This window comes from Megalops cyprinoides, chromosome 11, assembly GCF_013368585.1.
Source record: "Megalops cyprinoides isolate fMegCyp1 chromosome 11, fMegCyp1.pri, whole genome shotgun sequence".
Taxonomy (NCBI): Eukaryota; Metazoa; Chordata; class Actinopteri; order Elopiformes; family Megalopidae; genus Megalops; species Megalops cyprinoides.
The window spans coordinates 12,640,843-12,667,581 of record NC_050593.1 but is presented as its reverse complement, the minus strand read 5'-3'; the positions used below and the strand labels follow the sequence as shown (position 1 = coordinate 12,667,581).

Genomic DNA, 26,739 nt, shown 5'->3' with positions numbered 1-26,739 from the left:
CTAACGTGGAAAACCAAATCATGTCAGTTTACCCTTTGTCTTAATATTGACAGGACCCAAGCACTGAATATTTATGCCGAAATGATGAGACGCAGCTGATTCTCTCCCCGCCCCCAACATCTGCATCAAACAGACAGCGTTTCATCAGCACCAGGCCCCTGATCGCCTCTCTGCGGAACCAGCTGGGAAAACGGAGGTCTCTCATTTGCCGGTGAACCTACGCGCCGGGAACAGCGGGCCTCTTTTCAACGAGGCTGAACCCGGCCCACGCAAAGCGGCGCTCAAAGGGCCGCCGCCCGCTATCCTCTGCCCACCACGCACTCGCGCGCCGGAGAGGCTCTCCAAACGCACTCGCGGTGTCACAGACTGCGGCGTTTCTTCCGATTACAATGCGTATTATCCGCGTTGTTAAGACCCTTCAGTGCGACGCCTGGGCAAGCAGGAAGCCCAAGCGGGGCAGCGCTCTTCGCGAAGTCCTTTCACTGTTCTGCCACAAAAAGTGTCGCGCGGGAGCGGGCCGATCCCAGATTTGCTGCCTCCTGCACCCTCACCCCCCCCCCCTCGCCCTTCTCCCTCGCCCTGCCCATCGGAGCAGAGAGCCCACCTACTGCTCGTGTATCACACATTTTGCCCTTCCTCAACACCTGAACACACCCCCCCGCCTCCTTTTATTCACACCTCTTGTCTTTCTGACTCCTACAGCCAGGTGAGGAGATGACTTCTGCATTTGCACTCTATAAAATCATTTACAATATGACAGGTTTCTTTTTTTATATAATTTAAGCAATAATGTCTTGGTAGCCAATGAACCAGATTTCAGTTCATATAAACATCGTTGTTTATACATGTTTTTATTTCCTTTACACTACTCAAAAAATCTGTTTGATGTAACTAATTCCCCAATATCTGCTACTATTATTATGATAGAAGATGCAGACTTAGAATAAATAAATAAATAAAACAAAATAATCCTGGCTAGAGGTCAACACTCCTGTTTTCAAAGATTTCTCCCTTCTTGATGGAATGACATTGACTTTGAAGTTGACTTAATTAATAATCCGGATCATGCAGGGGCTGATGGGATTGTTAGTGGTACAGTGTGGGTTTTTTTCCATGTCACAGACTCGGGGCTCGAATGTGAGCCTGGCTTGACACGGCATAATGCCCCCCCCCCCCATCCATCCCCTCTCCCCTCCTCTCCTGCATTACAGCTCAATTGATGGGACTATCTGCAGGGAGCCCTCGGAGTGCTGGGTAAATTGTACTCAATAGTGATCCTCGCAGATTGACTTTTCAATCTCTGAAGTGCACCTGAACTGTAAATCGGCGGGCAAAAAAGTCAAAAGCCAGTTTGATGAATATCGCTCCGTCTGTGAATGTCCTCATTCTAAGGTAAGTCACAAAATGTACCCCCCCCCCCCCCCAAACCCCCCCGCCCTCCTCTGCCCCCAGCCCCCCCTCTCCCTCTCCCTCTCCCCCCACCGCCCAATGCCACTGCAGTCCTTTCGCGTGGGTCAGGCCGTGTGTGCCACACAGGAAGCTGTCGCCACTGCAATGGAACGTGAGCGCCTGTGATGAGCACAGGGACAGCATGGGCAGCTCCTCTCTGTGGCCTCTCTCTCTTTCCCTCTCCATCTCTCTCTCCCTCACACACACACACACACACTCTCTCTCTCTCCCTCTCTCCTCCCCGCGTCCTGCCTGTCGTCCCCCTTTTCTCCCTGGAGTTTTTCCTGCCTGGTGTCGTTTGCTGGAATGCAGAAGCGTCGGGGGGGCAGAGTGCAATCAGGTGGGGAGGGTGGAGAGTGGAGGGGCCTGGGTCCTGCTTCAGAAAACCAGGAGGTGGAGAAGGATGGAGGGAATATGCAACGTTTGCCCGTGGGACCGGCGGGATTATTAGAAAAGGGATGTCGACACAAGTAACCTACTAATTTGCTGGTCCGCCGCGCAGAACGGACATGCCGTAACAGACACGGAACGTGCAAGCCGGGCAATAAACTATCGACACAGGCAGTTCGGTATGGAGAATTGATAATAAAAAATCCAATAAATCCAGACTCAACGGTCTCTGCAAGAACACATGCTCCAACTAGTGGAAAATGTTCATCATCTGTCCCTCACCCCTGCTTTATGAGGTAAATGTAATGAGAACATTTAAAGTGTTCTCTATGTCTCTAAGTCTGAATCCTCTAAATTAGACTCATAAAAAAACAAGGTATGAAATCCTGTAGATGTACAGCGATTCAGAGAGTGGTCAGCTTTGAAACTAAACAAATGAGGCCCAGGGCTCTGATGCCTTATTTCCGTCGGCTGCCTGAAGCTCAATCCTCCCCCCCACCCCTCCGGCTCCCTAATTAAAGCGCGAGAGGAGGACACTTTGATTTGATCCTAATTGCTTTCAGTCAAATGACTAGGGGAGGGGAAAAAAAGAAATGAAGAAATAAAGAGAGAAAAAAAAAAACTGGCCGAACGAAGCATAATTATATTTTGGTTGAGGTAGGGACGGGGGGGGGGGTGGGTGTTCTGATTAGCGCATGCGGTCTGTGGATAAAATGGAAATTGTTTCATGTCAGATTTTTTTTCGCTCCCCCCCCCCCCCCCCCCCCCTCATCAGCTGGTTTCATTAGAGGCTGACTGTGCGTGATGTACAGTGACAGAGGGGAGCGCTGCGGTTGGCCGGGGGCAGTGATTACTCTTCAGCTGACAAATTGCTTGCAGGAAGCGTGAGCTGCGCCTTCCCCTCCCATCTCAGGTGGGCGTCGGCGGCCGTCCAGGGGCCGCGGGTACAAAAAAAAAGAAAAAAAAAAGGTACGCGGCTCCCCCTTTGCTTGGCACTCGGAGCCGCGCGCCGTGCAGAGAGAACGGACTTGTCTAATTAGCGAGCCTGCGAGGGGATTACAGGGCCCTGCTCCTAAATGAGCCTCTGCCTTAAGGGACAGGATATCGAAGGCAGATCCATGAACCGGGCTGCCTTCTCTTTTTTTTTTTTTTTTTTTAAAGCATACAGCAATCACAAGCTGCTGAGGGTCCATTGAACCTCGCGCCTGCCTTGCAGATTTATCGAGACACACAAAAACCCGGGGAAGACATGGCGGTCGGAATAATGACTTCCCCTGACACTCTCCGGAGCGGTGACAGGACAGACCGACTCCGATCCGTTATTTACCCGCCGCGCGTCATTTACTTCCGAAAGGCGCCGGTGATTGACAGGCACCGATAAAACGACATTCGAAACAGAACTTCAAACACATTTATAAACAAAACAAACAAAAAATCGGCACCCGTGCTGTGTCAACCGCAATACTCTGCAAGAAGTCTTCACACAAGGCTTTGCTGAATAATTTACTGTCATCATAAGCACAAGCAGGGGGAAGCTGCTGACTCTGGATGCACAGAAAGGTGTAACAGGGCTGGAAGGGCAGGCCACAGGCAGGGTCAAACACGGGCCTTATTAATGCTGTGGGGACGCTGCAGATTGACTGATCTGTACAGAATGCCAATCAGTCCATATCACAGGTACAGGATATCCAGAAAATACACAGATCAGTGAAACTGCGCTGAATTAAAAAGGAAACATCTATTCTTAAATTATTATGCGTTTAAAAAAATGTATAAAAATCCCCTTATAGAGCGCACACTGGCACAGTGGAACACAAATCCACAGCCTCTGCCTGTGTTGCTGGAGAGGGGAAAGAGTGACAGCCCATCAGAACGGAGAGATTTGTGGAGAGCGTAAGAGAGACAAGAGAGGAGAGAGAGACGGAGGGAGAGTGAGAGTGAGAGAGAGAGGGAGTCTGGGGGGGGTCGAGGGCCAGTTTGTTTGTCAGTCTTTTCCGGTCGAGAGGCATGCGCGGCTCTTCATACGGCGGTGACATTTGGACAGACGCTGATCTGCGCGGGAGATAAAGGGTGGCCCTGCCGCGGGCAGCGCGAGATGATGAAGCTCGCCGGAGTCGGGCGGGGGTGGGGGGGGAGCGTGGCCGAGAGGGGCCGCCGCGGCCCCGCTGAACCTCGACGAGAGCAAACACGACTCAACCGAAATCCCCGCGGCCGCCGCCGGCCACCGCCGGAGTAAACAGCAAAACAGGACACAAGGAAAACATTTACAAACCAGAGGACTGGAGAAGCCAGATCAGAGCTAGCGCTAAGAGCTGTGGGGTGGCGGTGACGGTGACGGTGGCGGTCGGAAAGGATATGGACATCTTGGTCACGAACATGTCCTGCGCGTCGTCAGGGCAGGAGAAGGTCTCCAGGTCTTTCTCCAGCTGCGCGAGCTGCCTCTCCATCTGCTTCAGGCTCCGCTCCAGGCTCTCCGCTGACACTGCCAACACCAAGCCAAGGAGAGAGAAGGATCAGGGCCTCGCTGCGCGGAGAGATACATGATCTATACCACACCGCCTCACGGGCGCTGAGGCAACGGAGGCCGGCCACAGTCCCGAGGGTCTCGGAGATGTCTTCCACCTGGAACAGCAGCTCACATTCAAGCACCCATGCAGTCAGTGGATCCAGTTTTTATTAAGAGCCGTTGTAACAAAGATCACAAAATGCTACAAAATGTAAATGAAACGATCAGACATGAGCAGATCTCCAGGGGGGCCACTGCGCTGAATTCTGGCCTCCCCATCGTCGTACTTCTAGGGGGAGAAAGATCCTCCCAAAAAAAAAACAACATTCACAATGCTAAATTCAGGATGGCTTACAGTAATTCTTTACATCTGGTGCATTCTTTAGCAGTTCACATGCCTTTAGATATAATCCCACACGCCTGATCCTTTGGAATTGCCCCCAAACACTTCAGTGCGCGCTTATCACACGACACAAACACCCAGCCCACTGCGCTGTGCTGGTGCGCATCTGCAAACAGAAACTGGAACACTGTCTAATTCACTCTTACATTACTGCCATCCAAGGAGTAAGCCATTTACCCTTAAGGGCTCCTTTTGCTATAAGGATCCAGTGTTGTTCCTGTTAAATGCTATTGGTGCTAGAAGATGGCTTGCTGTGAGAGATTTCAGGCATGTGACGAGTACTCAGGAGCGAGTCGGAGCCACTCAACAAAACCAAACCCGCCTCACTCCAGAGACCCTGGCCCAGACATGGGCACTGCGGGAGGGGCAGAGAGCTACCCCGAGCAACATTAAACTGGCCCAAAAACAACGCTGTCGGGCATAATAAAACAGACAAACAGCAGTCCCTCTGACACCTCACGGACAAGGGCGGTTTGGGCTTGAATGGGGGGAATCAAAAATCACCAGCAAAATCACCAGTGTGCACACCTCGAGATGCACAAAATGACACCCTGCAACGCAGCCCAATCACCGTTGCAATCTGCTGCTGTTTGCATGGCATGGCCTGCCCTGGCCTGAGCCGACCCGATCCATGCTAAACTATCTGCGGACCCGATCCCTGCGAAATTATCTGCGGACCCGATCCCTGCTGAACTATCTGCGGACCCGATCCCTGCAAAATTATCTGCGGACCCGATCCATGCTAAACTATCTGCGGACCCGATCCATGCTAAACTATCTGCGGACCCGATCCCTGCTAAACTATCTGCGGACCCGATCCCTGCTAAACTATCTGCGGACCCGATCCCTGCTGAACTATCTGCGGACCCGATCCCTGCTAAACTATCTGCGGACCCGATCCCTGCTAAACTATCTGCGGACCCGATCCCTGCTAAACTATCTGCGGACCCGATCCATGCTAAACTATCTGCGGACCCGATCCCTGCTGAACTATCTGCGGACCCGATCCCTGCTGAACTATCTGCGGACCCGATCCCTGCTAAACTATCTGCGGACTCGATCTCAGACCTGATCCATGCCAAACTATCTGCAGACCCGATCCCTGCCGAACTATCTGCGGACCCGATCCCTGCCAAACTATCTGCGGACCCGATCCCTGCTGAACTATCTGCGGACCCGATCCCTGCCGAACTATCTGCAGCCGCGAGGCAGCACAGCACAAACAGGGGAGCGATAGAAGCCAGGTGTGAAACCAATGCCGACAACTCCGGCTGAAAACAATTAAGCCGCTTAGCGGTGAGCGCACTTCCATTTCCACAGTGCCTTGAGAAAGGGGCTGGCCGGAGCTTTGCTGCAGCGGGAATAAATATGTAATGTGACACTGAGTTTGCACGCCGTGTACAGACATATTGCCATGATATTCATTTCCTCCCCGTACTCCGCCTCTTTAACCAAGTGTGAATTCCCATTATAAACAAATAATTGCTTCATCAACTTCTGGACAGAGAGGCTTGCGCTAGAATAGCAGGAGTTGTTCTGCCGGTGGAGCTGGTTTGCAGCAATGTTGTGCTGGGCCCTGTCTGGTGGAGGGAGGTACTGTCTGGTCAACATGGTTTGCAGTGGTTTGCAAAACTGTACGGTCGAGGGTGTTTACAGTGATGCTGAGTGTGGTTGTGTACGGTCGAGGGTGTTTACAGTGATGCTGAGTGCGGTTCTGTACGGTCGAGGGTGTTTACGGTGATGCTGAGTGCGGTTCTGTACGATCAAGGGTGTTTACAGTGATGCTGAGTGCGGTTCTGTACGGTTGAGGGTGTTTACAGCGATGCCCCGTACGTTTCTGTATGGACGACGGTGTTTACAGTGTTGCTGGTTTACAGTGATGTTAAGTGCGGTTCTGTATGGTCGAGTGTGCTTACAGTGATGCTGAGTGCGGTTGTGTACGGTCGAGTGTGCTTACAGTGATGCTGAGTGCGGTTCTGTACGGTTGAGGGTGTTTACAGTGATATTGTGGCCGGTAAGTCGAAGGGGATTTGCCGCGGAGTCGACCCCTTTGTCTTCACTACTCTTGTTCTCGCGCTACAAATGGGTTTAAATCCAATTTATTAGCCTTCAGCGGAAAAATATGATTTCTGACAGCGGAGCTGGAACGAGAGCTCCCTTCAAAGCCATGAAATCTCATCACACAATGCTGGCGCGGCGCAGGACCGGGGCAGGTTAGCGACCGGCGGTCTGTTAGGGCCCGCCGCTGCGCGGCCCGCAGGCCGTGTCCGTCTCACGCCGGGACGCGTGCTCGGCAACACCGCCGCGGTTTATGCTGATTGGGGGAATTGATGTCGTTAGCGGCCTTGCCGCGGCGCAGATGGAGACGTCAGGCGGCACCCGGACGTCGAGGCGATTTGTTCCGACGCGCCGGGCTACACGCCTGATTTGCGGCGGGACACGGCCACTTATTTAGCCCGCTGATCACCTCGTCTCTCACACGGGGGCCGAATCCTAATTCCGGCATGCGGCTCCGTTTCGTGCGGGCTCGGCAGCCTCTCTCCGCCTCCTCCTCCTCCCTGGCCCTGTACCGAACGCACTCACAAAGCTGACCAGCCCTGAGGACGAGGCTAAGGAGAAAACCATGAGACCAAGGAGAAAACTGCTGGAGAAAACCAACGCTAACACGCCATCTTACAATCCTTCCTTTAGCTCACACACCACTCAGCGGCAGCAGTAGCAGTTCAGCCTTAATATGGTGGCTATGTGGTGGCACTTCCCCTGCACAGTGAAAATAACAAATCCTCTTTCCTTGACTAACAGATAAAAATCTATAAGAGAGTTTGTTTTTTTGTGGTAGTACAACTGCCAAGTTAAGAAACAGTTAATGAGCAGAAGCAAGAAGGAAAAATTTCACCGGGTTTCAGCTAAATGGTTAGTGTAATCTAACTTTTACCCTCGTCCTATGGGCAGGCAGACAGACGGACGGACAGACGGGCGTACAGACGGACTGACAGAGAGGACGGGCCAGTGGCGGAGTAAGGGCCGTGTGCGCGGGTGAGGGTGAGGCTCGGTTTCAGCACGGACGCGCTCTCCTCCAGGCCTCTCAGCAGCACAGGCAGAGAGGAGGGTCTCCAGCACATCTCAACACAAGCAAATCAGAGCGGAGCAGCTGCTCATTAGACAGACTCCCACGGCCCAGCAGCGAGACGTCTGATCATCAATCTCTGCGCTCGCACGCGGCTAAGGCACACTCACGGCCTCTCCATCTCTCGCTCTACTTATCCTTCTCCTCTCATCATCCCTCTCTGCCCCCACATCTCTCCTCTCCTCCTCTCTCTGCTTCCTCTCTCATCATTTCTCTCTGCCTCCCCTCTCTCCATTTCTCCGCTCCTTCTCTCGCTCTGCTTCTCCTTCCTCTCTCGTCATCACTCTCTGCCACCACATCTCTCCTCTCCTCCTCTTTCCTTCCTTACATCATCTCTCTGCCTCCCCTCTCTCCATCTCTCCTCCCTCTCTCATCATTTCTCTTTTCCTCTCCTCTCTCCATCTCTCCTCCCCTATCTCTCCTTCTCTTCGACTATTTCTCTTTGCCTCCCCTCTCTCCATCTCTCCTCTCCTATCTCTCCTTCTCTTTGATTATTTCTCCTGCTCTCCTCTCTCCATCTCTCCTCTATCTCTTTCTCTTTGACTATTTCTCTTTGCCTCCCCTCTCTCCTCTCCTTCCTCTCATTTTTCTGTGCCTGCTCTCTCTCCATCTGTCTTCTCCTTCTCTCTTCTTCCTCTTATCATTTCTCTCTGCCCCCCCATCTCTCCTCTCCTTTTTCTCCTTCTCCTCATTTCTCTCTGCCTCCCTCTCTCCTTCTCACCCTCTTTGTGTCTTTACTTTTCCTTTCTCCTCTCTACTTCTTTCTACCTCTCCTCTCTCCATCTCTCCCACTACTGCTTTCTTTATTTCTCTCCATCTCTTCCCTACTCTCCTCTTCTTTTTTCTGTCTGTTGGGAGGAGGGGGTCAGACACTTGCCGTCTCTGAGCAACACAGAGTTCCCAATAAATAAATAACTAAACAAGCAAATGAGAAAATCAATAATTACACTGAAATTCATGAATGCTTTATGACTTTGTTATCCCATTATTCTTTAACTAGGACGATACATTCCTTAAAGCGAGTCCTAGGTCTGCAGATTCTCAGCCAGGTTCCCCAACTGCTTGTTATATATGGTGCAGAACCAGCACTCCTCAATTAGCACAAATACAAACAAGTCCTACGCCTCCGTAAGTATGACAAATAAAGCGGTCAGGGAGATGAACAGAAATGTTTTTCCAGTCCAAACAGGGCAAAGGAGGCCTTTTCTATACACTAATACAGATGAACTACAGCACGGTGTTTGGCAGGATCATCGAAGTCCATTAAACTCGGCTCCCTAAAGCCAGGTCCATCAGAATGTGCCAGCACGGAACAGAAACCCGCTACGGTAAGCGGACCTATTCAGGCTGAATTCAATACAGATTAAAGCAAGAGAGGGGAAGGCATATTTATACACCACAAACTCTCTTCCCTTCCTCTCTCTAACACACACACACACACACACACACACACACACACACACACACACACAAAAACACAGAGATACATGCACGCTCAAGTGATACATGCACACACATACAAATGGGCAAGCACACATACATGCATGCAAAAACACAAATGCATATATGCACACACATACAAATGCATACACACACACTCGTGCCAGTGCACAGACAGACAGAGATACAGGCACAGACAGAAACACAGACACAGAGACAGAGACAGAGGCACACACACACAAATATTATAAATTCACAGTTAAGCATACTCAGTAATTTTAGCTTTCCAGCAAGTCTTCAATTTCAGCAAGGAAAGTAACGCTACAGGCCACTTGGCACCACGAAAACAGGCACTTTCCTCAAAAGATTTACCAATATTACATAAGCAATTTTTTTGTAAGAGAAGCCAACTTAAGAACTGTGGGCCGAAATGCTCTCCTGCTTGCGCTCAGTTTATTTAGAGCCTCTTCGCACACCGAGCAGCGCAGACCCCGTCCGCAGGTTAACATGCTTAATTGAGCAATTACTGGAATGAGTGTGAAGGTGAGCGCGGCTCCTTGTGTGCGGGGCTCCCGAAAGCTTTGTTCCTGCGCTTCCTCGACGGCGAGGCATTTTTTCGGAGGAGAGCTTCAGCCCCGTGGCATTTTAATTCAAAGCTTCCTCCACAGGCCTGCTCTGCTTTTTTGCCGCCGGTAAGCCTGCCTGTTATTTCCCGTCTCGTAAGAGCAACACCCCTGATCTGTTTTGTTTTGCTGAGAGCCGCTCGCCGGAAGAAAGCGAAGTGTTCAAACACCGGCGCCCCGATCTTCAAAAGTTTTCCTGAGATGTGGGGGGGGGGGGGGGGGGGGGGGGGTTGGGGGTGTGCTGAATATGGCGCCCGGGCCACCGGCGCCCCCGACGGACTGCCGCGAAACGCAGCCTGTGGAGAGGCCCCATTAGGACATGACTGAGCCGCCGCGCAGAGGCACGCTGGGACAGGGCTCCGGCTCGCAGATTTGAATGCAGACACACGCCGGTGATTTGTTCTCAAAATGAAATTTGCGCAGGTGTCCGGCTCGTAGCAGATGATATCGTTTGGCTGATGGGAATTACTGACGGGGAGATGCTGAGAGTCCGCTAAGTTCCTCTCGAGTGGCTTTGCTTTGTGGAGCTGAAGATAAATATACCAATATCCCTTTGACTGAAGCCAGAGAAAACCAAATAAATAAGGAGAATGATAAGAGTGATTATCACAGAGCGAATGATGGATGGGGGGAAGCTTCTCAAAGCATGCTTGAAATAAGCCAGCAATCACAGGAGCATATTGCATTTTATTCCCCCGGTTTGGTTATGGAATATTAAAATTCACGCACCCTGGGAAAAACGGAGGGGGAAAATTCTCTTTCATGGCTGTTTTCATAGACTGCAGAAAGGAAAGGGTCTGTTGTAAGCCGAAGAGGTAAACATAGAAAGCAGGAAAACTGGAGGCGAAGGTTCGCGAGGGCTGGCTACAAACGCCGCCTCTCCTGGGCTTGGCTTTTTCTGTGGCTACAGCGCTGGCTAATTTTAATTTCTGTGCCCTTCCCTCCAGGAGCGGGGAGAGAGAATTTCACCTCTTATTTAAATAGTAATTCACACTGGATCCCCCCTGAAGGCAGAGCCACCTCTTCCCTCCGCTCCCTCAGCTGGGCGCAGTTACAAGGTTAAACACCGAGAGCTTCGGCGGCGGGCGCGCACACGCGCACGTGCACACGCGCGCACTCACAGCCGTGTGCAGACACCTGCAGACGCGGGCGGGCGCACCTGCATCCAGACGCGCGCTCACAGCTCACACACGCAGGCGCACGCACTCGCACATGCACACACAAAGCACACCTGCAAAAAACCACAGACGAACAGACACGGCTATCCCAGCTATCCACTCATAAGCTAAAAAAACTGGGAAGTTGATTTGAGGAATAAAAACTGAGAAATACAGACAACACAGGTATGCATGCTGATATATGGCAACACCCATACACCCACCCACACCCACAGAGAGGCATTTTCTAAGGCTGTTTACAGACATGTGAATCATGTTAATCTCATGTTGATCACAAGAACATTTTTTAGCTACCATATAAAGCAGTTGAGAAACAGTGCTGTCCCTCACCAACTGACTAATTGCCTGGCTCTTGTAGTAGTAATGACGGTTTTTTGCGGCTTTTAGTCAGTGCCCACTGAGATCTTATTTACTTTACACTGTTGGCACAACGTAACTATAGTTTAAAACAAAGTGGTCACCGAGAATAAATCTGCAATCCTCGAGGAGGAGCGATGCATGCATAGAAACATTCCACTCCTCACACACAGCAAACTACACATCACTGACAGTGAAATCCATGGACACATTCTGGAAGACCTATCCGGCATTCAGGAGCAGTTTGCATCAGTACAAAAAAGCCCACGTCAAATCCTTCTTCTGACTACTGAAAGTAAGACCACTGAGTTTCTGACTCTTTAATTGGTACAAGCAAGAAGTCTGGATGTTTCTTCTCCATTTATCTCCATTTAAGGATATTTTACTGAAAAAACATGGCCTCCTTTTCAAATCCGAGTGGATCCCACTGCATTGTGCTCCCTCGCAGCGTGTGCGTTACAGTCGAAAGAACATCACGTCCTCGTTATTAACGGGGGCCGGGTTCAAAGACATTCCGCGCAAATGAAAGGTGCGCTGTAGAAAAGAAAGGGGAAACAAAAAAAACGGCCCGGGCCGGTTCACCATGAAACGCAGAGAGAGCCGGGGCCAAAACCGCTCCGGAGCCAGGCGTTTGAAGATGGCAAAAAACACAATTACCGTGCCCCTGAGAGGTGAGGTGAGCATTCATTTCCTAGGAATTTTTTTGGTGTGGGGCGGGAAAGTAATTAAAAGACAGAAGTTCTGGACACTGAAGAACAGAGGTGTGAGGTAAAGTCGTTGATGCCCCCCCCCCCCCCCTTCTCTTTCTCATCATCCTTTCAGCCACTGATGAAATAAAGACTGAAAAGGTGCGAAAGAACATTATGTGTCCATTGAGCAGAAACGCATCAGCAGTGGCAGACAGGACCGGCGGACATGCGGAGAGTCCTCCGCACCATTTACATTTAGCCTTTCAGGATTGGAGAAGCTCTTTCAACCCCCATCCATCACCCGCTCGCCACTCATCCCACACGGTGCAAGCGGCCGGTGCTGCCGTGACCCTCACCGTGGGCATCGGTGGCCTCAGCACCAAAAGGTGTGTGGCTGCAGACCTAACTTCAGAGTGTAGGCGCAACCAGCAGTTCAGCTAATATTTAATTACAGTAATTATAGCAGATACGCTTGCATTTAGGTACGTTTCATGAAGAATAATATATGTGTGTCTCTGTATTGTATGTCAAAAACTTCTTTTCAAAAAAAAAACATTGTTTTAAATGAATTAGTCAGTTGGACACAGGAGTCTCTGAAGATTGGGGGTTGGATTCCAAACAACGCTAAATGCATATGCAGGGTTTCTGATACTGAGCTGATCAGGATGGGTGTGTGTACAGTAATCCATCCTGAAGCCATCTATCAGCAGTTTCATTATGTCGCAGGTGTACTCGACAAAGAGGTGCCATTCTCCTGAGCCCGTAGCACATCAGAACCTGCATTCTGCACACCAGCCGCCAATTTGCCAAAATGGGACTTCTGACCCACAATGCACTGCACTGGGAAAGTGTCAGGTCTTAATGTTCAGGGAAGAAGATGGAGCAGATAAGTGCACCAATCCTTACTATGTCTAAAACACAAAGCGTCAAGTTCCGCCTTATCAGTGGGAATGGATGCTTGTTTAAAGCTGATGAGGAACACCACATCAGAAATCATCAGCGCAGTTCTTCACAAACTATGCTGCACATAAACGAATGGATGATCTATTCTGCCCTTTTTCATTAAATGGACAGATTAAGCCTCAGGAAATAACACTGCTTTGCAGACAAAGCACACCTCACGAAGAAGGAACAAAACAGACTAGGAGTTGCATAAATCGCTCGAATGTCTTTACATATTCAACTGAATATCAACTCAATTAGTCAGGTCATTGGAAAGTAAAAGTCTTTAGTAAAGATTGTTCTGATTTCCACAGACATTGTCTAATGTGTTTATCTTTAAGTCTAATGAGCTGTGGGCTGACATTCCGAGGACTGAGTGTTCACAAACACCAACATCTCTCTGTACAGTTTAAATAACAGCATCTACACTGGCAAAATGTTTCAGTCAATGCATCAACAGAATAATCACTGCAGCTACAATATGAAAGCATATACATAGCACACCATACACCGTATGTAATACAGAACAATTTTCATCTTCTAAATAAAACAGCCAAACAGCTACATTCACTTCCCGTGCAAACTGTTCCTATTGACTTAAAGATCGGAAAACTTCTCCAAATGACAGAATGTTTCAGGACGAAAATAGCTTCCACGGGATCACAAACAAAACACAGTGTAATTGTTGAAGTGCAGCAACTGGGCTCAAACAATGAACTTCAAAAAGATCGATGTTCGTTGCAAGATGGCTCAGCAGGCTTATTTGTACGGCCCTAAATCACAAAAATATTGGGAAGAAAAGATATTGGAAAACACTGAGTGGGATGAAATCCCCTAAAAGCAAATCCTGACAGCCATTATCATTACCATGTTTGTGAAGCTGGCGGTGGGTTTTAAAGAAGCCGGCATTGTGAAAGCGGCTTGCTGGCTCATTAGAGGTTCCTGAATCCGCAGAGCTAAGTGTAAAGACAGCGTGTTCCTCCCAGGCTGTTGGGGGGACTTAGAGCAAAAATCCATTAACTGCACATTACATTAGGGAAACATTATCAAAACATATTATTTGTGTATATATATATATATATATATATATATATATATATATATATATATATATATATATATATATATATATATTACATACACACACGCAGATGCATTATATTGTATACATTTTATATTACATTTGTTCTTATCAACACTATCCTGAAGATGTTATTTAGTTTAGCAAACATGATTTACTGCAAATAGATGTGAGACTGGCTCACTGACTGAAATTAATCTGTACACTTTCACACATATATTTTCAGTGACAGTGATGAAGGAAAAAAAAAAAAACAAGCATTCTCATCGCAGCAAACAACTGCTGCTTCTGCCACTCATTTTAAAATACAATTTTCTTTCTTTGCTAATGCTGGCATGCTGATATGAGGGAGAGTTATTTAATTTAATACCCAAAAACAAACAACTGTGGATGGCTGTAAACCATCTGGGTTCTACTTGTGGGTCTGGTCCCAGGACCCTCAGGACTGAGGGGTGAGAGTGGAGACAAAAAAAATAATTAGCGTCTACAAATGTATTTGTTAATGGTTTATAATGCAGTTGTTAATGTGTTATTAAGTACATGTTAGAAAATCATATTCAGTTTGGAATTATCTTTCTGTATGACCAGAAAAAACAAATCACTGAATAAAGCAGAGCACCTGTACTATGACCACACACAGAGAGGTTTCATTGTGCATTATTTAAGGAAAAAGTGAAAGCCTTGTCTAGCAAGAGTAACACTGTTGTCAATACTCTCTGTTACAGCAAAGTTCAGCTCAGGCTGGGAACACCAACACAGTGGTAGGGCTCGTCTGATCAAAAATACGTACCACGACCAGCATCAAAGACACAGTCCAAAGACTTTCTAAAGTTGAGCAAGCCCTCTAAAGCACAGGTCTGTCAGAAAACTTGGTACCTCACCAAAAGAAAGACAGGAGCTAGGACATCCAAGATCTACTTACAAAATACTTCCACTTTACCACACCTCCACATAATCTTTTCTCATTATTGTGTCGAGCAAAAATAATGAAAGGAAAAGGATCATTAAAGCGTGGAAGACAGACACCTCAAGGTCCAAGGTGCTGTACAGAAAGAGATCTCTGATCATTGTTAAGGTGCTGGTTTACCGTCATGAAAGGTGAGACATCAGCATGGGGCCACGCCCTCACACTGAAGTGTTTGGTCCAGAATTTCTAGGGAGCAGAATATGATTCACTGCAGGGTTGTGTCGGAAGCTGCTGATACCAGACGCCAAAATATTTCAAAATTCCGCCGCTTAGCTTTTTATAATTATTCCATTCCATTCCATTATTGTCATTGTAACCAACTTACAGTAGGTTACAATTTTTACGTTATTCATTTATACAGCTGGATATTTACTATGCTGGGTTAAGTACTTGGCCCAGGGGTACAGGAGCAGTGCCCCAGCACGGAATCGAATCAGCAACCCTTCTCTTTACCACTACGCCACACTGTTGCCCCATGCTGAATCGTGATACAGAAAGTGCTTTAATGAATTTAAGTACGTGTATTTATGAGAGCAAACAATGATTCTGCAGTCAGCTTGAGTAGCAGTTGAGAGAAGAAGCTGATGTAGCGTGGTAATAAGAATGTTCTTTTTATTTCTGTTATATTCGCCTGCACTAACTAGGCTGAAAGCAGCACGCTGCCTGGCACCACATTCAACAGCTGAGGGAGGGAGTGAAGTGCACAGAATTGCCACTGTTTATCACCACATGTGACCAACAGTGGGGGGCATTAAATTACACCATAATCACTTGCTGTTCTGTCATGACAGAGGCAGGAAGCATAGAAACTACTGGGGTTGTTGCATGTGACCCCAATTTGATAAAATAGTCGAAACTGGATTGTGAGTGGATGACAGAATGGATAATCTCCTACAAAAAATGTTGCCAGTCAATGGTGTTACCTTTTATGAAAACATGAAAATTTGCTCAACCTTCATTCTAACCATCCTACTCGATTCACACAAATGGTATGGCACACAGCTATGGCAGTGACAGCAGCTTCCTCAGAATTGCAAAAGAACTTGCCAAATCAGCACCTTGTCATTTAAAAATAAAACAATAAGTTTTTTTTTTTTTTTTTTTTTTTTTTTTACAGTTATTACTTGTTCTATCTTCTCAGATTAATCTCGCCTCTATGTAAATAAAGTAACAATTAAGCGATCATTGAAATTCTGAAATTCTGTGACCCTGTGGCAAAGTTTGAAATTGCAGATGACAATACAGCATGCTTGACAGGCTGATCATAGTAAAACTTTGGTAAACTTAATTCACTCTGACGCCATTCAGCTCAGGGTGTGATTCATTTGAACGTGGGTTCATCAACTAGACACTCCCAAATGTCTAATGTACAATAAGGCAAAACACTAACCAAAACTAATCTCACCTGGCTACACATACAACTGCACCCTGAGAGAGGACTATGAAATGAAGATGGAGATAAAGATGTACTTAACATCTTAACAACTTCAAAGAAAGGCAGCCTTGTGTACAGACACGTATTCACAATGGAAAACACACACACTCACGCACACACGCACGCACACACACACACACACACACACACACACACGCGTAAAAGGAGAGTGTGACTTCATTTCTGGGTCGCAGTTAACTCCTGCACTGAGTAGCTGTGTGGCAGAATGGGAGTAATCAGTGCACCCCCTCCACAGCTTTGACAGGATTTTAAATCACTCTGGCCATCAACAGCAATCACATCCACACCCATATGCCAGCCGCCTGTCCAGCAGCCTCCACAAAAACGGCCAGGATGGTTTGAAGCAACACTCTCATGAACATTACATACTGGCAGCCATCTGCACCAAGAAAGATTTCCCCAGGCAAACCCCACTGAACTAATATTAAAATAAATGCGGCTTGGGAAAGCTCATCAATTCATTACATTACATTATTGTCATTTAGCAGACACTCTTATCCAGAGTGACTAACATTAGTTACAGCTTTTACATGTTAGCCATGTGTACAGCTGGATATCGACTGAGCCAGTTGCGGGTTACGTACATTTACCGCAGCAGTGCCCCAGCGGGAAATTGAATCAGCAAACTTTCGGCTAAAAGCCCTGCTCCTTACCACTACACCACACTGCTGTTCAATTTGTTTACCCAATGTATCCCACTGTCAAATTATGGTCCCTTTCTATGACTAGAATCTTTTTCAGAAATGTTCAGGCGGGGTGCGCTGCTCTGGCTTGATTTCTTTAAGGATGTACTAATGTCCCATGTTACGCAAGACATATAAGCTGCTGCTGAGAGTTAACGGCATCGAATCTGGCAAAGGGAACGGGAAATTTAAACAAAGGACGAGCAGAGCAGCTGCTGGAGTGGGAGACGTCTTTACCGGAACAATCCGGACGCGCGCAGGGACCGGCACTCGCCACACAGAAGCGGGAAGCACACCGTGCTGACCGCTGCTCAGATTCACAGGTGTGCGCTGACTGCGGTGGCGAGCGGCGCCAATCTGCATGTCAGTTAAAGCGTGTTGCTATAGATACGGGGGGCTCTCTCGGAATCGCTCTCCCTTGAATGCAATTTCAGAGCCGGCCGCAGCGCACTGCTTGTACCCTCACCGAGGCTTCAGGTGAGGAGCACGCAGAACTTGCTACAGAATCACGGGAACCCGTGGAGTCCAGCCTCCACGAGCGGCGAACGGATGGGAATTAATCACAAGAGCAATTCATTAATTGACCTTGCTTGGCTGATTGGCACTGCAAAGACCAACGATATTCAGGTGGTTCGACAGGTAAAAAAAAATAAAACATGAAGATTCAGGTGACAAAAATAAAAGCCTCACGGAGAGGGTAAATGGAGAGGGGGGGCCGGCCAGCCCCACGGAGTCAGGCAGGGCAGGGCTCGGGAGCACCAGGCCCGGGGAGCAGTCGCGAAGCGCAGGCGGCGCTGAGCGCCAGGCGGGGGGGGGGGCTCACCTCTGCTGGCTCTGTCCACGTGCTGCAGGTCCTCCGGAAACTTGAGCACCTCGGGGAACCTCTCCTCGCACGTCTCAGCCAGGAAGTGCAGCAGGGTCTGCTTCTGGTCTGCGGATTTGGTGTCCTTCAGCTGGGGGAGGTAGGCACACAGAGGAGGGCCGGTCAACGGGGGGTGGAGAGAACACCGGGGCAGCTAAGGGGTGAAGAAACTGGACCTGCATCTTGTGAAGGCAGAATGAGGCTTCATGAGAGCCCTCCAACGGAGAGGGATCCGTCATCGATGATTCGCCAATTTGGACCAATCACAGTGGAAACCACAGGCTGATATCTTCGGACTGGTATAAAGAAATGATTGACAGCTCATGGGACCCCCTGTATGGGGATCATGAAGCCTCAGTGTAGCATCACTTGTAAACTCATGGCTGCTTTTAATTCCCAGGTGTGAGAACTGCCTTTGCAGCCTGAAGCAGGTACTGTGCCTCATCCAAGCTGACTCTGTAAATACCCAGCTGTATGAATTAAAACAGAAGCTACAATATGTACATCACTCTGGGTACGGCGGCATGCCAAGCAAATAAACAGTAATGAGGCACGGGCACAGGCTCTCTCACACACACACGCACGCATGCACGCACACAGACACACACACAGACACGCACACACATATATGCACACAAACTCGATAAGGCAACATCCATCCCAAGTACTGCTTCCATAGTTGCCAGTGTTTGTTCTAGGATAATTATATTTTCAGAGACATTTAGTCTCTGCCAAAGTCGATATTTTATCATTTTTCCTGAGGCGCTGTATGAGAGAGAGGTCCACGGGAACATCCACATTAAAAGCTTTTATTTGAAAGTAAAAACAAAATAAAACAGAACAAGAAAAAAAAAAACAGGCAGAAGGAAAAAAAGAAAAAAAAAACAATGAAAAAATATTCTTTTGATCAAATGTCAAGCTGTCCTCCATAATCTCCACCGCTGAAACGTACGCCTCCAAATAATAACCGCACAGCTAGGCTGAGGAGAAGGCCTACCCGCAGCACGGAGGAGAGAAGCGTAGCCCGCCGCAGACGTGGCAGGTCCTATTCCGCCCGTGCGCTGCCTGCTCCAAACAGCAGGTAGATAAACCACCAGGCATGACACGCTGACATTACACACACCAAAATGTCAGAAGGCATCATCGCCATGCCAGAAATCCAAATGACACAGCTAATGGAGGGGAAAAAAATCTCCAAAGGACCGAAAGGGAAAGGGCAGAGTGGTGGTATTTCACCCAGGCCTCCAGGCCAGATGCTGAAGGCCCCGGCAACGCAGCTCAACGGGTTAATCCCTCATGAAATTAGGAAAAAAAAAAGAGAAGAAAAGTTGACTTTCCTTCCATAAATCATTCTCAGCACGTGTGGCCACATTGACTTGGCAAATACAGTTCACTTAATCAGCAGTAATTAGTTTGCTCTGTGTATTGACAGTGCTGTACACAATATTTAGCTTTTTTTCTGATGCTAATAGCCTGTGCCTATTTTTCTGATATGCATCTAATCTTATCTGATATTTATTAACCAAAAAAAAAGACTTTTTCTAATGGTTGTCACCTTAGCTGCCCAGTGGGGCACGTAATGATTAACTCCTTGCAAAGTTGCCTAATAAATTAAATGCATTGCATAACTACCAGCAGAGCTCCCCTGGGGGAATGTTGCTTGTTATTATATTTAAAGCAAAGTAAGAAAATGTTCTCGCTAAAATATTTTGCTTCTTCCTAAATGTAGCTGCTATTCCCTCCAAACAGCTACAAATAAAAGAGAAAAGAGAAAAGGCCAATATCAGGCAGTTGCAGCTGAAGTGTAAACAGTGAAAATTAAATTAAGTAAACAGAATATGCTATCTGCTATTTTTGGCTACGAGTCTGTGAGAACAGAGAGGCGACTAACCTCTCAATACAAGCCTACCAACCTCCCAATACAATTCTACCAACATCCCAACACAACCCTACCAACTTAACCTCCACCTACAGTCCTACGAATTTCCAAACGCACTGCACACAGCAAATTAGGCCTGTTCACAAATGACTGGTAATTTTACTCTTTCTGTCTTGCCGTTGAAAGGAGCAGCACTGCGCTCTCATCTAGCAATGGTAGCCTGCCACCTGAAGCAGACACTTTGCTCACCACCCCTCTTACACGTGAGGCATCCAACGGTGTCATTCACACGTGTGCAAATTTCCCCAATTTCATTGCGCGTGTCGCTGGGAAGGAACACCGGCAACTCACTCTCATGAGGCAGCCCTAATCTCGCACCACGAATGTGTCGACAGAAGACTGAAGCTTTAAGTTAGGCTTGCGCCATGCCGCATATGTAGCAATTTAAACAAACAACAGAAACAAGGGCAGTAAAAAACAAACAAACAAAAAAAACACACACACACACACTACCACGGTCATGTCGGAAAGCGCACCGATTTCAAACGGAGCAGCCAATCGGGATGCCCTTTGCTGTCAGCGCATTTGCATGCCTTCAGAACACGCTTTACGCCGCGGCGCTCACGGAACTGGTACGCCATGATAAGGATGTACAAGGTCTCTCTTAACTGAAGTTCGGTAATGGAACATGTATTTGCTTGATGAAACAGCACTTGGCAGTTGTGCTCTCTCTCTCTCTTTTTTTTTTTTCTTTAAATACTGGGTTCCTGCGAGTACATCTGGCAAGGAGGCTTTCATTTGTCATCTCCCTTTCTAAAATGACAAACAAACAAAACGGCATTGTTTTAGGCTCCATCAAAACAACGCTGTTACATGATTTAATATGCACAGGTCGGACCCGCCAATGAGAAATCAAACACCTCCCGTCTTCAAAAGAAATAAACCAAAAAAAAATATATGTACATATATAAAAGCTCTTATAGGTAAAACAAAGAAGTTAAGAACAAAAAAAACATTTTTCCTACTACTACTACAAAAAAGAAACACCTCTTAAATCACTAGCACAAACACTCACCTTGCACCAGCTTCCATTTTGACATGAATCATTAGGGCTATTGTGCGTACGGAAGCTACCCTCTTAAGCCGTCAACTCCAATGAACACCGTGCTACGCAATTTAGAAGCGGGGGACTTTAGAATGCAAGAGTGAGCCCCTGGGGTGAAGTTCATATAAGGCCGAGGCCATTTTGCTTGACCTCACTGATGGGATTCTTTCAGCGGTCTGAAGACCGCGGCCCTGTATGCGTTCCAGCAAGCACGGCACAGAGAGGGTCAGTCCAGGCCAGGCCCGTCCAACGCTTGTGATTTAATAGTAGACGGGACGGCCAGACACGCTTTTAACAGATTGAAATGCGTCCCCGTCTATAGCTTGTCGAAATTAATACGGAATCCCCCTCAGGTCGATGTTTATCTGGGTGATCAATAAACGCGTGCCAGGCAAACAAATGGGTCAGCTATCGCAGAGCTGTGACAGCAGTCTGTACTTCAGCGTTCCGAGAGAAATGACTTCACACGGGAAAGGAGGAGTGGGTGGGATGTACTTGGTGCCATTTCGCTTCTGGTGGCAAGAGCTGCAATGCCATCATTTTATTCGTGAGGTCTAGACTGAAAATTAAAAACTGGACGACCAGTTCTATTTAAAATGCTGAGGATTATGCTGGAACTCGATGAAGACGAGGGAGGAGGAATCTGCCAACTGAACCGTTGAAGAGCTGACAGACAGCCCCTTCTAAACACACTGTGTAAAAAGTGAAATATTGGAAATTCATAAATTCTCTTTCTCTAAATACTTTAAAGGCTTACAAACATGATGCCACATAAAAGAAAAACAAACAAACAAACCTTTTTATGTTTTCACATAAAGAAAGGGGACATTTTTTATTAATACATCCGTGCTTATATCTCATGTATGTATATGATCAGAACAGTGTCGCAGCAGCGTTTTGACTGATGCTTGACATCTTTCTTGTAAAAAAAAAAAAAAAAAAAGTAAATATTTGCTTAAAAAAATAACATGCTTTATGCACATAAAAAGCCTCATCCTTTTGTGATGGGGAAGGAACACATTGCTGGCAGGGCCCTTTGAATTTGACAAGTTAATTTGATGCCACAACTAAAATTGCAGCCGTGTTGGAAAAAAGCAGGATGTTTTCATTTTCAATTATGACTACCATCCTGCAATTTGAATGCAGGCTCTTTGTGGGAGCACTGGCTGTTTTGAAAGGGGAGAAATGGGACACAAATGCCTTTGATTAAAAAGAGATAATAAAAAAAACATTATTAAACTCCGCACGGCTGTCTGCATGACTGCTTCAAATGTCTGAGAACCTGGTGAGATTCTCCATATGTCTTAAAGAAAATGACTGAGGAGAAAAAAGAACAACACAAAAAAAGCAGATCCTTTCTTAAAAGTAGGAAACGGAAAGGAAATCGACCCTGTGGAAACCTCAATTTTATCCAAATGCGCCTCCCTCTGCGACATAGCCAGCGTCTGATTCCCCACCATTAACACTCAAAAGCATGTTTTCGTTGTATTATAGTATAGCAATATGCATTTGGTTGGATCAATGTAGCGCACGCACAAAAAAAAAAAAAAAAATGTTGAGTTTGACGTACACGCCCACTCTGGTTTTGAGAAAGCAATCTCTCCCTACCGCTCGCGCACTGCGCGGAGGCCAGCTGTCCCCCGCAATGTTAATGAAGCACTTAACTCCGCCCGCGCGCAGGTGACAACTGACGCCGAGAAATGCGGCGGCGGTCAGAGCCCTCTGCCGCCGCGGAAATAATCATTTCAATATCAAAACAACAATCAGGGCTATTGAGGAGCACGGTGACGGCGGGCCGAGAAAGAGAGAGAGAGCCCGCGCCGGGTTCTCAGGCTGCTATCAATTTCACACAGACACACTGAGGGCTAATTAGGGCCCAAACAAGTACAAACTCATCTCTGTGTGGCTTGGCTACACTCATCAAATTGGCCAAACAAAGAGACGCCGACAGCAGCTGCAGGGACTTAAGCAAAGGCGCCCACTGAGGGGCGGAGGATGATTCCTGCTAAAAAGCACTCCTTGGGAGGGACCTCCCCCCCTGTCCCCCCTCCCTCCTTCCATGGTGGGAAAACATGGAGATACACTATATGGACAAAAGTATTCGGATGCCTGACCATTACATTGTAATGACATTGTATTCAAATACATTTATACTTTAATATGGAGTTGGTCCCCCTTTTGCAGCTATAACAGCTTCCACTCTTCTTGGAAGGCTTTCCACAAGATTTTGGAGTGTTTCTGTGGGAATTTGTGCCCATTCATTCTGTAGAGCATTTATGAGGTCAGGCACTGATGTTGGACGAGAAGGCCTGGTTCGCAATCGCCATTCCGGGGAAGACATGGAGATATGTGTTATAAGTGTTATTAGCTGTGGCCATGCGCTTACGGTTGTCTCTGTGAACCAATCGCACTTTCATATGCACTATGTCTAAACTTAGGGCTGCAGCTTAACTTCAACAATTACAATTAAATTTTCAAATAAGCTAGAGAACAGCGGGGCCTCAAGGAATGGGTTTCAATATTGTTTACTCACTATTCTAGTAACAATAAAAGGAGGAACGCGTCTCCACGTATGAGCGGCGGCTTTAGGACCACAGCGCCGTTTCACTTTGTTGCCCTGACAGTTTTTTGGGGAGAGAGATCGGCATGTTCTTGTTCTCTGGTTTAGGAGGGAACGATCCCACAGGAGTCACGACATTCCCTGCTGTGACAACATGATTTGCACGCTGAGAATGTGGCAGAAACAGCAAGGGGGGGGGTTTGCAGCATCTTCAACACATTAGAGGTAGCTCCTCCGCTCCATCCATCACTGTCTCCTGTAGCTTTCCCATCAGATCAGCAGCTCCTCCCTGACCAATAACATTAATAACAAAGGCAACAACAATAATCATCATCATCAACATAATCAATACCACTGCTACCAATAAATAAGGAAATAAACATCCGTCTCTGCCACAGGATTGACCAGTTTCATCTTCGCTACGAGCAATTGGCACATTTACACATCAGTGTATGTTTTCTCCATATACAGCCACATTCAATACTACAGACCACTGGCAGTTTGCACTCTGGATCTCTGAAATGAGAAATATAACCCATTCAGCCCAGCAAACAGAACGGATCCAGCTACCTCAATCACTCCTATTCAAAGTGAGATCTCAGTTTCCCCCAGCAAACACAGCACGATGACATCGCAGATCTGAGTTTCCTCAATGCACACACCTAGGATGCTTCAGACAGCCAAAAAACTGTTTGTGTTGCATTGTACTGTATGTACTATTGAGAGACTGGGACACTTTTAAATGGATCTCAAATGAGCATGTGCAGGAACTGATAACCACAATTGAAAATGACCTTAGAGGAAATGTCACCTTCGGAGTCCCAAGATGTCTATCATTCGGTGTCTGAAGGATTAGTCTGGGCTAAACTATAGAAAACTAACAGGAAAGCATGAACGCATTAGCCCAGCCGACTAGCTGGTAGATTCCGGTCAAGTCAATCAATGTCAATCCGGCCAAGTCAATCACGACCCTTTGTGCTTTCAGGAAAGCTGGAACACATGTAATGACAGCGTCTTTAGCCATATTTGTCGCTGGTCTCCCTGGTTCTGATATTCTGCAAATGTTTAAGTTTTACACAATATACAGATAATCTAGTGTAGTATAGTCTGGTCATGCTCACTGCGTGTATATGAATTTTAATAAAATAACACAAAATAATCATTTGAAAAATTCAAGAATTCTATGCAATTTCAAGTCCATGTGGGCTGCAGTGACATGGAGGGGGGGGGGGGGACTCTTAACTTGACACTTTCCATTCAGCGACCTAAAGCAGTCCATTACCATTTTCATTTACGTCTGCAAGAACTGACAGAAAGAGCTCGCCTTTATAACCCTGCCGTTAATGGCAACATCTTCAGCGAAAGTAGGTGAGCACCAACATTTCCCCTCATGTGGAAACCGTACCTTACTGGTGGTCTTGCGCAAGCAAGCCGCCTTCACTCCTAGCAACAAACGAAACATCTGCTGTTTACGCCCGGCGTAATTAGGTGATAAAGTCCATTTTGCTTTATGCCACAGCGTTTCTGACAGTGTTCTAGAATGAATGGACAGCTCTCTAACAAGAGGACTACTCTCCGGCTTTAATGAACATCCCGGGCGTTGCCGTGGAAACGGAGCTGAATCTGCTCCGCGGTAATTAAATCGCTGTTCCCCGCTCTGCCCAATGGCGCTGGGCTTTTATTGGCCCATCATCCTTTCAGAAAATTAAACACTTAGCATTACATGTTCATTTGGTTTCACAGAAAAACCCTATGCTCCAAATTCCCACAGATTACTGTGCTTCGTTTCACACAGACGGAAAAGGACAAGCGCACAGGATGACAGAAATATGATACTACATATAAAAAAGCCATATTTGATATTTACATACAGTGAGGTACGTAAATAACACCTGTACATGTATGTGTGAGGGTAGGAAGCGAGTGTGAGCGTGAGTATACATACATATATACATATATACACACAAACACAGACACACAAATTACACCAAGTGCACATATAGAAACCATGTGGAGTAGAGAGAGGCTTCCTTCACCTGCAGCAGAGCAGGAAGATCCTGGATTGACAGTCCTCACATGTAATCACTCATGTTTCAGCGCTGGGGGGAGCGGGTCCACTCTGCCGCTAATGTGGCGCGCACCATAAGTATTTTTAGCGCAAACGCCATAAGGTGTCGTATTGGCTCAATAACTCATTATTCACTGCCATCTTCCTCACGGTCCCGATGGAGAGCTATAACATTAGCCGGCTCCAGACCATTCCCGCTTAAATAAGGACATGGCACAAAGTGCCGGGAGAATCCAGGGCAGCGGCAGGAGCTGCAAAGCTTCCCACTCACACAGGGGCCATTGTTTTCTATGGACGGTGAGCTATAAAGTGAGAAGAGTCCATTCAAGGGTTTTAACTCTGCATGGCACTAACATTAAATCGCATTCATAGTGAGTGAGACTGAATCGGGTATCACTGCACACGGTGGATTATTCGAACCCAATCCATATATTGTTATTTGTTTAAAAAAAAAAATTAAAAAAAACACCACCGCTGAGGGGTTCTTGCCACGACGCCGAGGCACAAATGCACCAGCGGCCCCTCGGACTTATCTCAGAGGACCGGGAGGGTTTCGGTCCGGAGCTTTGATGCTCAAAGATACACACACACACACCCATCTCTGAAGTTGATAATGTAAAATCAAATTAAATCCTTTCAAACAAAAGCGTTTTATCGGGCAAAGCACTTTAGATGGTGCACTGGATAAGGCCCTTTGCCACCAGCCAAGGTGAAATGAAAGCTCGGGACATCAATGGGAAGATGGGAAGCGCTGGCACAGACATATCGCCGTCTCCCCTTTGATGGGGGATCCGGAGGTAAAGCTCGCCCGGCTCAGGAGATGAAACACTGCGCTCGCCGTGCAGAGAGCAAAATTTGTCCATATCATGTAAATTTAACCGGGAAGGAGGGTGAGATTTAAGATAAATATATGGGTTTTTTTTTTTTCCCCAGCCATGGAGCCCACCATAATGCGTTACAGGGGAACTGGCAGC

The 26,739-nt window shown here is 47.3% G+C and overlaps 1 protein-coding gene across 1 annotated transcript in view; it reads right to left on the bottom strand.

Moving 5' to 3' along the window:
• The window catches only part of LOC118785859 (protein diaphanous homolog 3-like), a 287,218-nt gene that overhangs the window by 73,977 nt on the left and 186,502 nt on the right, over window positions 1-26,739 (bottom strand). The window contains exons 23-24 of the mRNA XM_036540806.1: window positions 18,115-18,244; window positions 4,197-4,321 (exon numbers count right to left, since the gene is read on the bottom strand). Coding sequence (XP_036396699.1) covers window positions 4,197-4,321; window positions 18,115-18,244 — 255 coding nt within the window. The remainder of the gene's footprint in view (window positions 1-4,196; window positions 4,322-18,114; window positions 18,245-26,739) is intronic.